Consider the following 19,059-nt stretch of genomic DNA (forward strand, 5'->3'; position numbering starts at 1 on the left):
TTAACCAATTTCAAAATATTAGTCATATTACATCATTCTGTCCCGGAGACATATTCGAAGCAATGGGTAGGACATGGAAATTGGGTGAAGATTGTGAACACTCGAATAACCCCGAACGAGAGATACAATCAACATTACTACAATACAATGACATATGAGTGGAATTGGTGTGTTAGGGAGGTTGCAGCACTGGAACAAAACTTGAGGGCATTTGGACTTAAACGCCCAAAAAGTCGTGATGCGTCAATGCCTCGTGGCACTCCACAAGAGTTGAATTTTTCTCTTAATCGTTTTCGCGGAGAGAACAACCGAATGCAAATACATTGCATTAGGGCTGGATATAGTCGAAATGGTTATGTCACATCCAAGTGGGACTCAGACTCTGAGATGTCCGATGATGATGATTCCTTATGATATTAGTAATATTTGTTTTAAATTATGGTAGGTGGGATCATAGTCATGATCCCACAACCTATTGAGTTTGATACCTATATAAGTATCTTTCGCTACTTAGTAAACTACTAAAAATACAATGTCAAATCGTAGAAATGTAGATTGGCCGATATTTTATCCAAAGGATCCGAATAGCAGTGGTGATGACAGCTCAAATCATAGCAGCTATTCCGGTGATTCCTCAACTGATAACAGTGAATTCGTGCTAGACGATTATAAGCCCCACCTTTTAATAGAGCGTAATGTTGATTTTCACTAGCTGAAATATTCATATCCACCTGAATATTATTGTTGTTTACATTGCGAATGGGCATATCGATAAGCCGAATCACAACATCTTGTTCATGACTTGAAAATTCTCAATGCTCCAATCCCAACAAGATTCTCAATGATCATGCCTAGAACTTATCAAGATTATTGCGAGGTTGCGGTAAAGAGGATTAGGAAAGAGAATAACCGAATGCTAGCACCACGTTGTAGATTTTACATGCTCAAGTTGCCGAAGAACAAGCATCATCAACCAGTAAGGAACTAACATCTGCAGAAAGAAGATTTGTCTCAATAAACCCAAGATATTTATCTGAGGATGATATTAACAACTTCAATTCTAATGATTAAGAATATTGTGATTTTAATAATATTTTTAATTTATGATGATGTCATTAATTAGAAGAATATTAGTGTGTTTAGTTTTGCATTTATTCTTATATTTTATTATTTACTTACTTAAGCATGTTAGAATTGACAAATATTATTTACATAAATTCAAAGTGCAACGATTCAAATTTTTATAGAAAACACAAATAAACTACTACATAAAAAGTGACGATTACATAATACATTAGAAAAACCGTAGAAAATACATAATACATAAAAAGTTAAACTACTAAAAATAAAAACAAACTACATAGGAAATAATAAACCTAGCCGACAATGCAACACTTCAAAATTACAAACAACAACAAGAGACCACAAATCATCCTCCACAATTTCACTTTCTCTTTCAAAACATTTGTCTCGCGTTGAGAGTCTTTAAGATTATCCTTGAAAAAATATTTTTTTTTTCTTCCGATTCATTCAGCAACATCTCCAGAAGTTTAATTTTTTCTAGAGCTTCCCTAAGTTGACACTGCAAATCAAATTTCACAGTATCTACATTGCTTCATGAAGTCGCGGTATCTCTATCAACCGGTGCCTTTTTAAACTTCGGTGCCACCGTTATATCCACGGGAACTCGATCTTCCCACCGAAAATATGAGCACCCACCATTTGCCTAATAAAATAACAAATAAAAAATAAGTTTGTAAAGTAGAAAATGTGGACAATGTGACAAAAACTCTATAAAAAGTTGCAAAATAAACTTACTTCAGACACTTTACAACGGCAAAAACGACGGCCAGGTTGTTCTTGGGTCCTTGATATTTTGAGCCGGCAATATACACTGCAATAACATATGTGAGATTCTATAGCATGGAATGATGATTCGGAGTTTTGAGACATGATTTATGGGGGGTGGAGGGTTGGGAGGGGGGGGGGGGGGAGTATGGCAAAAGAGTGAAAAATGGAGGAGAATGGAGAAGTGTTGGAAGATGAAGGTTCTGCCCTAGTTTTATTGACTTGTATAACGCAGGAATTGTATAGTGCAGTAATTTACTACGCTAAAGGACTTAACTAAGCCGTTACAGTTAAGTCCTTTAATGCAGTAAATTACTAAGTTGAGGATAATTTGGTACCGATTTTTTTTTCTTGGAGTATTTTGATTCATTTCCTCTTTTTTTGGTTCATTTAGATTCCGGACTCGTCATGGAGTAGCCCTACATCTTTTTGTACTTTATATCCATTTGACTTCTAGCTTAAATGAGAAAGAAAATCGCAACATCTCAAGGGGACAAAGATTTAATTCGTACGGCATACGGACTAAAGAGAGACAAAATGTGATTCTTGGTAATCACCTACCAAAAGGAGCTTCCATTATTGGAGAGACTTGTTCATCAGTCAGCACCCATATATCTTCCACACCATGCAATTGACCCAGTCCTCCGTTGAACTAGTAACTCTTTAATTTGTTGTCAAGTCTTATAGGGTTATAGTGTAAGAACTTTTTACATGTTCTAAGAAAGCGAACTTCTGGATGTTTTTTAATTGACCCAATTGTGTAAAAAAATATTTATAATTGCAATGTATGTAAATTAAACTCTCAATTGATACAAATGAATCTTTTATAAGGGAAGGTCATGTTAGTCACGAATACAAGAACATATCATATGTTTCACCAATACAAGAACATTTTTGCATAATCTAAATGAGAGAGCGGACTTAAGATAAATAAATAAATAAATAAATATATATATATATATATATATATATATATATATATATATATATATATATATATATAATTTAACCTGTAATAGTATGTGGGTTGTATTTTATTAGGTTATGAATAATGAGAATGTGCTAGAGAGGCCTTACGTACATACTAATGTTTCAGTGACATTCACAGTTCACCAATACTCAAAGCTCAATCTTTTTCTTATAGTTATTGCCTTATTGGATGTCCTCGAAGTACCCTAAAGTTCAATTATTATGTGTATTTCCTCCCGTCTAAGTTTTTGATGCTTAAAGCTAAAAAGACTTTAATGGTAGGTATATATTTACTAGTTTCCTCCTTTAATGGATCTTATGTGGTACTTTGGATTAATCAGGGCCTCAAAGTAGATACCGAGCACCGAATGGAAAAAACTAAAATGACTGCAAAACCTCGGGAAAGCTTACGTGCTCTTCTTTATCAACCAATCACTACATTCCATTATGCGTACAACAATTAGTCTAAAGGTTTTGGGTGATTAAAGCTAGCTAAACCTGTAAAACTTAGATCGATTACTAAATAAGCACATAAAAGAAACTAGTGAAATGCTGCTAACTCGGATGAATTTCCTAGCCAAGAGTTACTACATATGTCATTATTAGAAAAACAAGAAATTTACAAATTAAGATATCAGTGACATTATAAGACCATTCTCATAAAATCAAAAATGTCAGTAAACAAGATGACCCAATACATATAACAAATTGATTGGGAAATTCCAGGTCTAGGGATCCATTATTGGAACGTTTAAGGCTTCTGTCTGTATAATGGGCTTTTTAAAATGGATCGACCCAAATAACTGGTACCGAAAGTCTGGGCTCAGTACAGTTATAAGTGTATACGGTAAAAATCGGATATATGCTAAACTGGTAAGACCGAGGGAAGAAAGAAGCCAGCACGAGCATGAAGACTTTCTTTCGAGACCGGAGGAGTGCTTGAACCGAAGAAAGCGAAGAACATTGTTTGGTCCGGTTTCTCCATAGCCGAGTTGACCGTGATCGTTGGCCCGGTTGATCGTGATTGTTGGCCCGGTTGATCGTGGTCGTTGGTCCGGGTAATTCGTTACACAATTGCCACGCGTCAAGACCGTTCTGCCACATTGTACTGCCAATCGTATGGGTGTCAGACCGTATGACCAACCTTATCCTTTTAGGGTTTTTCTTTATTCAAAAGGGCTCTATGTTGTATGAGGCCCATAAGGCAAAAACTATAAATAGGGGTCATTACCCTACTTTTAAGGGTGAGCTTCTTCAGATCTAGAACATTTGTAATAGCAAAATATATAAACCTCTCCCTCTTATTACCTGATTTTGGTCCGGATTTATTGTGTTCTTCTTTAGATTTGTTCAATCAAACAGTACCATATATTATTTAATATAAGCATTTGTTGCAAACCATCAATTACTATTCAGATTACTCATAGTTGATCCTAGTCCATTTACTCTTAATCAAAATAGATTAAAGCTCAACCACATATCCTATACCTCATTTATAAATTCAATTGATTATCCAAATTCGGGATAAACAATAAGGTAGATTTTAAGTCCCAAATGAGGGAAGGCTAAGTATACATAAGGGATATCAATATTCTTAGTCAGCAGGCTTAAAACAATTTCGTCCGCCTTGTCGGTGTATTCTCAATATATAATAAATATATAATCAGTGTACAAACTAATTAGACACAGCTAATACATTGATTGTACGCTGCATACTGGCTAAAATGTGTAAAACTAAAAAATTAGGATAATCTTTTGTTGTAGATTTTATTGGGTTATTGTGCAGGGTAAAAATCCCTATATGCAATCATATGGACCATGCTGCGGTGGAATTGCAAAAATAGTTGTTTTAGGACCCCTGTTTAAAGAATAACCAAAGTTTTTAAAGTTTACCCGCCTCAGAATAAAATTTAAACTTGCATTGATTGAATTTGAAAATCGCAGGTTTGAAATTTCAAATTTCAGCCATACGAGTCTGAAATTGGGCTTTGCAAAGACAACTTCAGACTTGTAGTTGGGCTTGGCATAACCCAAATTTGAAGTTGGCGTAGCCATTGAAACTTACATTACTATCTCACCTGCATGAACTTTGTACGCATAAAAGATTCAAAAATTCTAGAGAAGATATTTCTAACATGCTTAGAAGTGTTTTTACAATATCATTTTCTTTTATAAATATGGTTCAATTTTGATATTTCTAAAGCACCAGGGGGTGCATGTATTAACAAACTAAAAACTTACCCTCCTAATTAAACGGCATGCATATGCTTCAAAAGAAGCACCAGAATGGATCCCAGATGTGTTAGTAATGTTTAATTTTACTATTTACAATTCATCAAGAGGAAAAACGAGGAGGGGGAGGAGAAGGTCTTAAATTTGTCAACACTGGCTAAGCTTTAAATAGTCTTTAAAATTGGATGTATTTTAAAGGGTGTCATCACAAGCGGCTAGCCCTACATAGTGCGATTCCAAAACATAATTGTGGTACATGTCATTTTGCTGTCCTTCGTTAAGTAGATTTAAGAGTGAATATATCCTTTGTAACTTCACCATTAATTTTGTATTTGTAAACCAACCTGACATGTTCAAATCGCTTAGTCTCAATTATGACTTAAGCATAGTAGTCTTTGCTTGCCACAGTTAAAAATTGGATCAAAGCGGACGGCATAAACGAAAAGGATAGAATGATATCTTTAATTTATGTTTATATATTTGGCTTGTACTATATAGTTTTCCCCAACTAAACATACAAGAATTTTTGTTAAAGACTTTGGAACTCCAAGAGATCCATATCAATCTGTAACTACCTTTTGTCTAGTTGTGAGGTTTTTCTACAATACTACAAAAGCCAAAGAGCCTTGCACGTTCACGTTAAACATCATGGTCAAAAACGAAGGGACACTTTATTCTACACCAAAGCAAACCCTGAGATTTGATAATTTGCAAAAAGCCAAAAGGTAGCTTAACCTTTTGCATGGATGACTCAAATGTATTTATTGATTTGAAATTCACATGAATGGAAGTGCACGCTTGGGTTGATAATCTCGATGCATTTGATTGGTGTTACATTAGAAAAAAATGTAATGGCCACATAATTAACATTATTACGATGTCAAACCCATGCACGTGATAATCTTGCCTACTCAGCCATCAATCCCCAGGTTTTATGAGAAGTCAAAATGGATGCGGAAAAATAAAAAGAGGCAATTATTTCCGCTTTAGCAGCAGAGTCTCGTAAAATAGGAAGAAAAAAAATGTTGATATAATGATGTTCAGTCTTCTCGTATTATTGGAGTAGTATTATGGAGTTAAAAATCGAGTACTTGTGAAAAAAAAAAATCTTGAAAATTTTCAGACAATCAAACATCAAAAAATAACTATAAATTCAGATTTTTATTTTTATTTTTTACCAAAAACACTAATATTTGAGCAAATATTGTGGAGCTTTGTGATTCACCAAACAGTAGCATACCAAGTCTCAGTCAACTTTTACCAACAAAAGAAAACAATTATGAGAGAAAGGCTCATTCAATTACCATTTCTTGACATACATATATTTGATGGACAAATAAGAAACCTCTGCATGCACGCAATTGATCGCCATAGACTTACACCTAATTCCGTGCTTTGTCTCTCACATAAATAAATCCAATTAAGAAGACTTCTTTTTTCCTCTTTGTGATTTTGAGAGAAGTTAGCCGATTGAACGAGTAAGGTGCTATTCTAAGAAAACATTACAGAGGAACTAATTATTAAGTTCATTCAGTCAACAATTTTTTGTCAAACAGTTTCAGTTTGAAAAGTGGGGTTTTTTTTATATATCAAATTAAAATCAAAAGCTGCCTAATGGAGTAATAGTATCGAGAGACAAATTGGACACATGGTGTATCAACTAAATCAAACTTTCATGGTAATCTAACTATTTCAGGAAATGATAAATTTAAAAACAATCTAACTTAACCTCAAAAATTAGCTCATGTAATATAGAAACTCAACAAGCCGTGACCATCAAAGGTCACATTTTAGTGGTATCAATCGAGAATTTCTCACACAAAAGTTGTGTAAGTTCAAATCATATTATCTGTTACCCTCCATTTTCTCTAATTTCATATATACTCTCTCCGCCTCAATTTATATGTCATTATTTCCTTTTTGGTCAGTCTCAAAAGAGAATGAAACTTTTCTATATTTAACAATAATTTAATCTAAAATTTTCATTTTATCCTTAATAAAATAATTTCTAGCCACAAAAATTTCTCTATCTTTTTTTAGACCACAAGATTATAAAGTTCTCGTTTCTTTCTTAAATTTTGTGTCCAATCAAACACCCTCCGTTTAAATTGAAACGGAGGGAATATGATGATTCTCTCTAAAAGGGAAAAAGTGGGAGAAGTTGAACTTATGTTTCAGTAGTGGTGACAGGCTCCCAAAGTCCTCTGGCACGTAGGCATCGCTCACTCATAACTCATAAGTTAATATTTGAGTTTAAGTTTGGAGCATCGTCAATGTATAAAATTCTTACACCCGATAATTTTAAAGGTAAGTGCCTTAATTTTCTTTAATAATATTAGTATCTTTTTAAAAATGATAATTAGAAGTTAAGAAAGATATTAAAAGCAATTTGAATCTTAATTGTACTCTAATTAATATTATTTCCTAGTTTAAAAACTATTTCCTTTCCCACTTCACCACCTTTCTTTCTTTATTTCGCCGGCAATGCCATGGCAGCGGCAAAAACCGGCAAGTCGCAGTTCTTTCTTTCCCTGTTTTATTACCTCCATCTCTTAAATCATCGGTTATTTTCTTTTTTCATGAACATCTAATTCATGGCATTCCTATGTCTATGAATAATAATGTGTAAACTGGTTAGATTATATAAAGAAGTGGCTATAAGAGATGAAATTCGTTTCATTGTCCACTACCTTATGTCAGTTTGAACATGAAGGAAATTATGAGAACCTTTTTTCATTATATGTCTTCTTCCTCCCTCTCCTTTCCCACTACCCCTTTCTTCTCTCCTTTGCTATGAACAATTCAAAATAATTAATTAAAGTACCATTAAATCCTTGAAACAAGCCAGACAAGAAAAACTTATTAAAGAAAGTTAGGTTTGATTCAAGAGAAGGAAAGAAATTGGTAAAGTGGGATTGTGGTAGAAGAAACCAAGGAGAGAGAAATGGATGGACTCACTACAAAAAAAAAAAAGTAATTCGCGAAGGTTGAAAGTTGCAATTCGCGGTTTAGCTTCCTCAAGCAATTAGTGGAGGCAAAACCCCCGCAAATTGCATTTTTCAATCTCAGCAAATTACTTTTATTTTTTTTGTAGTGACTGTTGAGATAGGAGGGAAGATGGATGGTTCACAGGAGGGAGAGAGAGAGAAATGGATGGACTCACTACATAAATATTAGTAATTTGCGGAGGTTGAAAGTTGCAATTCGCGATTTAGCCTCCTCAAGCAATTAGTGCAGGTAAACCCCCGCGAATTATAACTTTCAATCTCAACAAATTACTTTTTTTTTTTTTTTGTGTAGTGACTGTTGAGATATGAGGGAAGATGGATGGTTCAGAGAGAGAGACAGAGAGGAAAAGGGCAAAAATATGTGTTTATTTTTTAATAAAAAAGAAAGAAAAAAAAAAACTAAAAATGTTGTCCAAGTTGTCCTGATAATCTGCTATAGCAAGTCAATATTATCTATTGATATAAAAAAACTAATGCATTAGTGTCCATCAAACTTAAACTCATATTCTTTATTTCCTTTTTGTCCCCCTATAAACAAGGCAAGTACGTACCTCTTCTCTGACGCAACTTTAGCGTACGGCTGAGGTAACCTTTTCCATACCCCATCCACCTTGCTACCAACTATACAATACATAAACTCCTAATCCTTTGTTTTATGAGAATAAAACACGTTTAAGAGGTAGAAGCTGGTTTTATATATAAATAATTACATGTTTGATAAAAGTACTAAAAGTGATAAGTAATATTCCATGAATAATATATCCTTAAAGTTATTTACAAAAATTATAAATTTAAAAATATTAGTAAAAGGAGAAGAATGAAGGACGAAAATTGAATGAATAGAAAGTAAGGAATTCTATTTTGGGATGAGTATTTTGAGAATTAGAAAAGATATTACAGATAAAATAGTAAAATATTTGGTCAATGCTTGAAAAGTTACACTTTTAGCTGATTTTGACCTATAGCATTTGGGTGTTTTTACCAAACGCATTGACAAAGTTAAAATTAATTATAATCTAAAACATGAAACACCCTCATTGTCGCTTTTTAATTAAGCTTTCTAAATTCCTTCTAGACTGCTTTCCGATCCAAATCGTCCCTATTTGGCCACAACAATATTTCAATGTCTGCAAATACTCGTTTGTAAATGTTGGATCATATTAAACAAATATTTCAGTATTTAAAAAGTATTTTTAGTGAAAATCAATTTCAATATTTGTAAATGTTGATAGTCAAACGAGTATTTGAAAATATATATTCTTTTTAATTAATATTATTCACTCAGGCTTTCAACTCCTGTGGTGATGGAGGTCTGGCCAGACCCCTCTACCTTATTTATTAATGAACTAAGAGAGTACTACCTTACCTCCTCAAAGATTATAATTTTGTGAGAGTATTTTAGTAAAACTCAATTTCAATATTTGTAAATGTTGACAGTCTATCTATCCTATGATAATGGAGAAACAGTTATTGACTGATTCTCTACCGCTTCAAAATCTTATTTTGACTTAGTTAAACAATTACATAAAACAATTACATAATTTTTCCTCCACAATGTGGTAACTAATTATGTTTAACCATAATCTTCTGATTGCAGATCTTGGACCTAGCCATATATTCTAATATAAATTGAGTCTAAAACATGCTTGGTCCAATGCTGACCTGGCGATCATTCAGATTATGATCAAACTCGACTAATTATTCGACCTGTAAATGTCAAATTTTGCTGTTAACAATGATTAATAATATATCTTAGAATTCAAACAAGATTGTGGAGATTTTCAAATATTTATATTTTAATTTATAGACTTCAATCAGTTCCATGTTATTACTTTTCTGATTAGATTAGACTTAAATAATGTTCATGAAAAATATATTCAAAGTTGAATTTATATGATGATACGTGCAAATTGTAATGATGCACTACACTTTTGAAAACGATTTATTTTGAGAAGCATTTTTTCAAAATAGTCTTTTAGAGAAATACTTTTGATCAAGAGAATCAATTTTTGTTAGTCAATTCATTTGGAAAGTGCTTCTTTAAGTATGTGATATAATAAATTCTTTAGTGCTTCCTGGAAAAAAATGTTTGAGGCTTTTCAAAAGTTAGGCCAAACAGGCTAATAGTTTGAGTAGAGTTAGTGCACAGCGTTTGGATTGGAACAGAGGATGATAATGAGCCTCATAGAGGCTTTGTGCAAAAGCTTGAATATGAAAGCATACCTAAGTACTGTAAACACGGTAAAAAGCTCGGCCATGCTTTAATGGAGTGTCGTGTTCTTGAAAAGAAAAAGGCGAACGAAAGAAAGGAATTGGAGAGAGTCAAATTGTACAATACTCCTAGGGAACAAAAGGACCCTCCCCCTTCGGATCCTCAAGAATCTAGATCAAATCTTCAGAAAGAGGTGGTATCTGCAGGAACTCTGGCTGAAAACAAGGGTCAGGATCAGCGAGGCAGAATGGCTCAAAGGAACACTGATGATAAAATCCAAAGGGGGAAAAGTGCCCCTGTAAAGTAGACTAGAGGGAAAAGTGCTCCTCCAAAGCAAACTTTCAAACCTACAGGAGCCATTTTTGGAGTTGATAAACCCCATCCTGCAACTTACATCAACAAGCAGCCAAATGACAATAATCTAGTTTTGAATAAGACAGCAGATGTGGTACAAGATGCTACTCCAAACAACTCTGACAATGAGAAGACTGATCATGATCAGGACGGAGCAAAGGATCAAATGATATGCATAGAAAATGGCTCAGGAAATCCTATCAATGTGGTGACAAACCAGGAAAATCAATCGCTGAACCATAAAGTGAGTGTACCTCTAAGTAAAGACCATGACGGGGCAGCCAACCTGCTCATGGACAGAGGAATTGATTCAGAAACACTACAGGAGACTCAGCTTATGAACCAGGTAGTGAGTCCCCCTCGAAGTGAAGTCCAAGCGTCACCAGCTGCAGCTGCTAAAATCATCTCTTATGCCATCAAGAATCCCAACGACCTGCAAGTGGTTATCCACTAACACGAATGGCAAACAGTCAGTAGCAAAGGCAAAAGAAACTCCCAAAGAAAAGAAATGAAATAGGGCAGAGCAGCAGGATTATGAATTATCCTAACGATGAAGATGATCCCAACCTATCAAAGAATAGATTTAATGCCCTAGAGGACCGTGAACAGCTTCTAATCACTGGGGAAGAGAACAATGAGAAAGAAACTCCACCTGATGAATGGGCAGAAGGAGACTCCACTGAGGAGAATACCTCAGATGACTCATCAGATGTTTCTCTGGAAGAAGAGGAGGAAATTCAGCATGTCACCACCAACAAAAAGAAGAAGGAGTCCACAGATAACAAGGGTGATCATGGTACGGATAAAGACCCTGATTTTATCCCCAGTATGAACCAGCAGAAAAAGAAACATGTCCAGAAGGCTCCTACCACTAGGAGTCGAAAGAATGACTTTAAAAAAAATCCAGTAGGAACCTTAATGTTTAAGGTCCTTAACTGGAATATCAGGGGCATAAAGTCCCAAGCAGCTACTGAGAGACTCAAAAGTTTTATAAGACAGTTTAAAATCTCGTTTGTAGCCCTTCAAGAGCCTTTTAGCAAAGAGGAAAAGATTGACAATTAAAGACAGATTCTGGGTATGCAGGGATGCGCAGTAAACAGCAGTAATAAAATATGGATTTTCTGGAGTACTGACCTGATTTGTGATGTGTATGCTAATGATGAACAGATGCTCACTTGCAAGATCCATACCTCTAGTAATAATTCGTTCATCTATCTCTCGGTGGTTTATGCTAAATCTAGATCTCTGGCTAGAGAGCAGCTATGGGAACACATGAGAGTTCTTGCCTCTACTTTCAATAATCCTTGGATGGTTTGTGGGGACTTTAACAGTATTTTAGGTCCTGAAGAGAAACTTGGAGGTAACCCCTATAAACTGAGCAAAAGTTTGAATTTCATAGAATGCCTTACTGAGTTTGAATTTCATAGAATGCCTTATTGACTGTGGGCTTGTTGACATGGGTTATAATGGAAACGCTTTTACATGGTGCAATGAAAGGAAAATGGAGGATATCATCTGGAAAAGATTAGACCGAATGCTTGCTAATGATGATATGGGATCTATGTTCTCCTCCATCTCTGTCCAACATCTTGCTAGGGTGAGCTCGGACCATTGCCCCTTACTTATTACTCTTCAAAATCAGCCCACGAACACTATCAAATATTTTAAATTTCTGAATTTCTGGGTTGATCAGGAAGATTTTCAAGATACCGTCAAAGAACAATGGAATCAGAATATTTATGGTAACATTTTTTGGTCAATCCAACAGAAAATGAAAAAAGTGAGCAAAGCCCTCAGTGAGTGGTCAAGAAACAAGATTGGTGACATATTCATTAAAGCTAACCAACTGGAGGAGTTTGTCATTCAACAAGAGGAGAAATATATGAATACTTTAGACCAAACTGACAGAATGCTTTTAAATAAGGCTAAGGCCGATGTGGTTCTTCATCATAAAAAGGTGGATGCTTATTGGAGACAGAAAGCCCATCTCGAGTGGCAATTAGAGGGTGACGAAAATACTAAATTCTTTCACTCGGTGGTAAGGGGAAGAAGGCATCATATGAGGATCCAAAGAATTAAATATGACGATGAATGGATAGAAGAAGAAGAGGATATTGCTAGAGCTGCTATTAACTTTTACCAGAATCTCTTTACCCAAAATCACACTTATATTGATCTCAGCATCCTGGACTGCATTCCTAACCTTGTCACCTGTGAGGACAACCAGATTCTCAACGAGGAAATCTCTAGCAAAGAGGTTAAAGATGTCACACCCCGATCTTACTGGGGTGTGATGGGCACCCGACCCCATACTCGGAGCCGAGCGAACCCGCTGACTCTTATTACGTACTTAATTTCCTCAGACTCTTGCATTAATAAGGAGTGGAAAACATAGTAAAGCTTTCAATTTTTTTTTCATCGTACTCAATCAATATAATCTGTGATCATATGGACTTTATAACATCACATAAAGTGACACATAGGCTAGTGGAGCCGCTCACAATACCGACATCCTATACCCACGACTCTGTCTGCAAAGTCTCTAACATTTATCAGACATCGTAGCACATGTACTCTGACTCGGTAGCACTCCAGGATCAAGTGGAGCTCGCCAACTCTGCTGGAATATCTTCTATATTAGCTTCAACTCATCTGGGTGTACCTGCGCGGCATGAAACGCAGCCCCCGAGGAAAGAGGGGGTCAGTACGAGCAATGTACTGAGTATGTAAGGCATGAATAATAACTGTATGGAACATAGAATATGTCATAAGATAAAAGAGTAACCTGTACATATGAGTGCCCCTGGGGGCGAATGCCATGCATGCTTGTCTGGTCGTATCATATCATATCATTTCATATCATATCATGTCATAGCGCCGAAATACGTCGGCTCGCCCATATATCCCGCGTCCGGGACGATATCATGTATCATACTCCAACTGATCAGGTGGCTGTGCGTCTATAGCGCCTTACCTTTCCCCTTACCCCATATACATATACATGTATCATGTTCATATATCAGCGTCTATAGCGCTCTGGCCCTTTTTCCCATATACATATACATATATCATGTGAGCAGCATGCAGGAGAGCCCAAGAAATGCTATAAGTCCATCGGGGTGACGTAAGGTCGGTAATCTCCGATTTTATTATGGATTAGCCATGGACCTCGTGCCTCACCTTAAAGGGACAATTAATATAAGGCGAGACTATCAATGGAGAGTGTCATCATGAGAAAACATAGAACCGGGTCATAAGGCATCGTTTCACATACTTAGAACCTTTAAAATAGTCCTTATTCATAATAGAATTGAGAAATCAAGAAATAATTTAACATTTTCATATTGTCATATTCATGGTAGGAACATATCGTCAACATATCTGTCATAGACATTTTCTCATATTTGACGTCAGCGTTGTCATTGTAATACATATCCATCATTTTGGTCATAAAAGCTTACAATACCATAAACCTTTGTTTTGGAAAAATACGAACATTTTGGAAAACGTTGACGGGTTATCGGGAAAGTAATCATACCTTAGAATCATAGACATTTAACTTTTAAAAACAAGTAAGATATGGGGACAATTTTAAATTCACAATATCGGGATCATGCCTTTGAAAGAAAAGGGACGAGCCTTAACATACCTGTTCCACGTCCTATTAGCTACGCTTATGTGTCCGAGCTTGTAAGTCTACATTTAAGATAATTCACACTAATGTTAGCCTTTTCATCGTACACTTGTACCATATTTCAAATTATACTATTTTATATTCTGCCGAAAATCAGGCAGCATCTCCCCTGTTTATGTGCCTAGCCCGAATTTTTAATTCAGCAGCCAACAACAACAACAACAATACCAACATCAATTATAATGTTTCCAACTCCAAAATATCTCATAAAACAGCCCACACGCTGTTTTCCAACTTTCATAACTAATTAACTCAGTATACAATTATTTAATCGCGTATTCTTCGTAAATAAACTAGTATTAGCACAAATAGAAAGAGATTCATACCTTTATCCCTTTAATATTTCTTAATCTCCACTTTTTCATGCTAAATTTAGGCCACCACACGCCTGCCATATGATTCTGCAGCGAAAACTATACGCTATCCGGACTGGAATTGGAAAATTATACCTGGTTTGGGCAAAAATTTGGCTTGGGGAGTTGGGGAGAACTCTCCAGATTTTTGGAGAGTTTTTGGGGGTGTTTTTCGTGGTTTAGGATGAAAATGAGGGGGTCTCCCCCTCTTTATTACCGTTTTGGAAGCTGCCAGAAGTAGCTGGAAAATTGCTCATCGCGATCGCGCTGCCTTCATGCGCGATCGCGCAGAGTTAAATTTTCTGACTGGATGTTCGTTCAGTAAAACGGTCATAACTTTTGATCCTGATATCGTATGAGGGCCCACGACCTATGGTTGGAAAGCTAATTCAATTATCTACAACTTCTATTTCTGAGCGTTTTGCCAAATTCTAAATTTATAATGCCGTTTTGTCCCCTGGAAGTCAGATCATCCTAAAATGTTTCCTTAAGTCGTCCTTTTGGAGGGCTTATGCCCATTTTTGGCTTATGGGTCCTCCTTAGGACTTGCTCAACTTTCCATATACTATCCGTATGTATCTTCATATGTCATTTATAAAACTCCGACATATGGGCCCCACTTAGCTTGCAGCAACGAGGACTTTTCGTCAATTAACATAGGAACTTATTTACACCATATGGTCTCCAAATGTCATATATATGCCATTATTACCTTCTTATAACACAACCTTCATTCTGAAATTGATTTTCAGATTTTTTTGTTCAGCGCGTTCGTGCCATGTGGGGGTGCGTTCGCGCTGTATTGGCCCTTTGGCCCATTCTAAGCCGTCCACAGTTTTTGGTGACGCAAAATTTTTTCGGGGTGTAACAAAAGATGCCACTTTCAACATAGATCCTAATAGCTTTGCAGGACCTGATGGCTTTTCCAGTCTTTTTTTCCAGAAGTGTTGGAGTATAGTTGAGCATGACTTGGTCAGCATGGTGAAGGCGGTGTACAAAGGCACACCTATGCCTTAGTACTTCACCAGCACATGCCTTATTTTAATACCCAAATCCCAGCATCCTCAGGAATTCTCAGAGTTCAGGCCAATTAGCCTCAGCAATGTGACTCACAATATTGTTTCTAAAGTTCTCAATAACAGGTTTTCCAAGATCCTTCCTAAGATTATCTCCTCTAATCAAAGTGGCTTCATGAAAGGAAGCGCTATAGGTGAGAATGTACTCCTAGCACAAGAAATTGTTCACGATATTAGAAAGCCTAACAAAGGGGGGAATGTGGTGATAAAGCTGGACATGAGCAAGGCCTACGACAGGATTTCCTGGAATTTCATTTGTGTTGTTATGAGGAAAATGGGCTTCAATGAGCACTGGATTTTCATCATTTGGAATCTGATGTCCAATGCCTGGTATACGATTTGCATTAATGGTAAAAGAAATGGTTTCTTCAAATCTCAGAGGGGGGTTAAACAAGGTGACCCAATATCGCCGGGTCTCTTCATTATTGCTTCGGAAGTGCTTTCAAGGCTGCTCAACAAGCTTTTCGAGGATAATAAATTCAATGGATTCAATATGCCTACCAATGGCCCTCCTATAAATCATCTCTCATACGCTGATGACATCATCATATTTTCTTCTGGAAAAACCTATACCCTCATGAAAATCATGAAGTGCCTAAAAGATTACCAGGAAAACTCTGGGCAAATGATCAATGAAGGGAAGAGTTGTTTTCTGATGGATGACTCTATTTCTACTAAAAGAGTGAATATTGTGGCCGGCATCCTAAATTTCCAAAAAGCTAATTTCCCCATCACTTACTTAGGCTGCCCAATTTTTGTGGGAAGGAAAAAAATTCAATATTTTAGTTTCATGGCAACCAAAATTCTCCAAAAACCGGATTCTTGGCAATGTAAAACACTGTCAATTGGTGGTAAAATTATACTCATTAAACATGTACTTAGTGCTATTCCGGTACATTTACTTCAATATGCATGCCTCCAAAAACTATTTTTAAACAAATTGAAAGTATCTTTGCTAACTTTTTCTGGGGTCAGTGCGATGGTAAGTATAAATATCATTGGTCTACTTGGTCTAATTTTTGTCTGCCTACAGATGAAGGGAGCATTGGTGTAACATCTCTGCAAGAAATTGCAGAATCCTTTTCTGCTAAGCTATGGTGGACATTCAGAACAGCCGAGTCCTTATGGACCAAGTTTATGAAGGACAAGTATTCTATGAGAATTCACCCGATGGCTAGAAAGTGGAACTATACTCATTCACACACATGGAGAAAACTCATGAAGATTAGAGACAAAGTGGATCATCTACTCCACTGGAAGATCAATAAAGGCAATACCCACATCTGGTGGGATAATTGGATGGGGACAGGAAAACTTGCTCGATTTAACACCAATACCTCCATCAACAGCCCCTTACACCACTATATCCACCACAAGGAGTGGGACACGAATAAGCTTTTAAAAATTTTTCCTCTTGAGATGGTGAACAACATTCAGAATATCAAAATTCATTCTCTAGATCATAGTGATCTCCCTATATGGACTCCAACTTGTGATGGGAAGTTCACTTGTAAATCAGCATAGAATGCTATGAGAGAGGCTAATCATACCTCTCTAGTCAACAAAAAGATGTGGCATAAAAAAATGCCATTCAAAATCTCATTTTTCATCTGGAGATTGCTCAGGAACAGAACTGCTGTTGATGACAATCTCAGCAGACTTAGAATACACCTAACATCAAAATGTTCTTGCTGCAGGTTTGGTCATCAGGAGACTCAGGAACACCTTTTCCATGATAGCATGATCAGCAAAGTTGTATGGAAGCATTTCCACTAGATCTTTGGCATCAAAGAAGGAGGGGGAAGCATCAGGCAGAGGCTGTTGTCGTGGTGGCTAACGAAGGAGAAGAATCATGTCCAGCAAATGGTCCTACAAATCATTCCTAGCATCATGTTATGGCAGATCTGGAAAGAAAGGTGCAAAAGCAGATTCGAAGATATCAAAATGTCCAAGGCTAGAGTAATAAGCAACACTTATCAACAGACGGTGCTATTGGTCCACAAGCAATTTAACACAATCAATCCTGTCATGCACTGGAGTAATTTCATGGAAATCACAGAACAAGCAAATCCCCTCTTCAAAACAACTGCTGTTAAATGGAATTTCCCTGGACCTGGGTCCCTAAAACTGAACTCAGATGGATGCTCAAAAGGGAACCCAGGTCCCAGTGAAGGGGGTGGATTAATGCGGGATCAAAGGGGCAATATTGTTATCACCTATGCTATGCCTCTCGGCAATACTACAAACAATATGGCTGAGGCAATGGCGCTGAAATAGAATGGTTTATGAATAATGGAGGAGGTAAACTAGAAATAGAAAGTGACTCTATGTTTCTGGTTGAGTGGATCACTGGCAAGTCTAAACCACCATGGAGCTTGATGTACATGGTAGAACTGATTCAACACAACCCAGAGTCTATCCAAGACAAATCAATTCATCACATCTACAGAGAATCCAACAAGCCTGCGGACAGCCTTGCCAACTGGGGACTAAGCCGAAGACACACCATATGGATGAACAACTTTCAAGAACTACCAAGAGAAACAAGAGGAGAGTTGAAAGTTGACAAAATGCAAATACCATCTTTTAGGAATTCCATAGTTAAAAACTCTTTCTGCATGTATAGATCAATGTATAGGAACTTCCTGTTTGATGTGCCTTGAACAACTCAGTTAGAATGGTGAGGTCCACCCTCTCATAGTAGCTAGATTCTTTTGGAAGCGTAAATGAAATCCTACAAGGCTGTACATGGAATTGTTTTCCATCAAGTAGGTGCAGAGTGACCTCAAATCCCCTGAATGTTGTAACTTTTTGATGAAATGAATAAAATGGAAGCCATGCTCCAGGAGTGGAGATGGTTTATTAAAAAAAAAAGATATGAAATTGAAGAAAACAAAGTAAGACATTTGAAATTTATGGTCTTAACCATTTCATAAATTTTTGTGGCTATCTAGTTAGAAAGAGAAGGTCTGCCTTCTCTCTAGAAAACATTACCGTTGCTAACCTTTACAATGGCAATAGATTCACCCACGCGCCTCCCAGTGCAATAATCTTGCTACTTTCCAGTGTGATAGTTGTACCTTATAATTACCTTACACCATTGTTAGCAACTTTTCTATCTCCATACTCAACACAGCCATTGAAACCACTGCGCGTCCACCCACGCGCCTCCCTATGGCAACTTCGACGGCCGGAATTCTGGCGCGTAGTGAGCAGCCAAAGGACCCAACAACAGAGGCGACCTCTTCTACACACCCAAATCTGAAAAACAACAACTATAAAGGGGCAATCGAAGGAACCCATAAACAATTTA

The 19,059-nt window shown here is 36.5% G+C and overlaps 1 protein-coding gene across 1 annotated transcript; it reads left to right on the forward strand.

Moving 5' to 3' along the window:
- Positions 1–11,700: 11,700 nt before the first annotated feature.
- LOC132624322 (uncharacterized) lies at positions 11,701–17,270 on the forward strand. Its single transcript, XM_060339120.1, has 6 exons — positions 11,701–11,983; positions 12,051–12,220; positions 12,317–12,880; positions 15,730–16,428; positions 16,722–16,728; positions 16,780–17,270. Exons 1-6 carry the CDS (start codon positions 11,701–11,703, stop codon positions 17,268–17,270), a joined length of 2,214 nt encoding a protein of 737 aa, XP_060195103.1.
- The last annotated feature ends 1,789 nt before the right edge of the window (positions 17,271–19,059 follow it).

This window comes from Lycium barbarum, chromosome 12 (genome assembly GCF_019175385.1).
Source record: "Lycium barbarum isolate Lr01 chromosome 12, ASM1917538v2, whole genome shotgun sequence".
NCBI classification, from domain to species: domain Eukaryota; kingdom Viridiplantae; phylum Streptophyta; class Magnoliopsida; order Solanales; family Solanaceae; genus Lycium; species Lycium barbarum.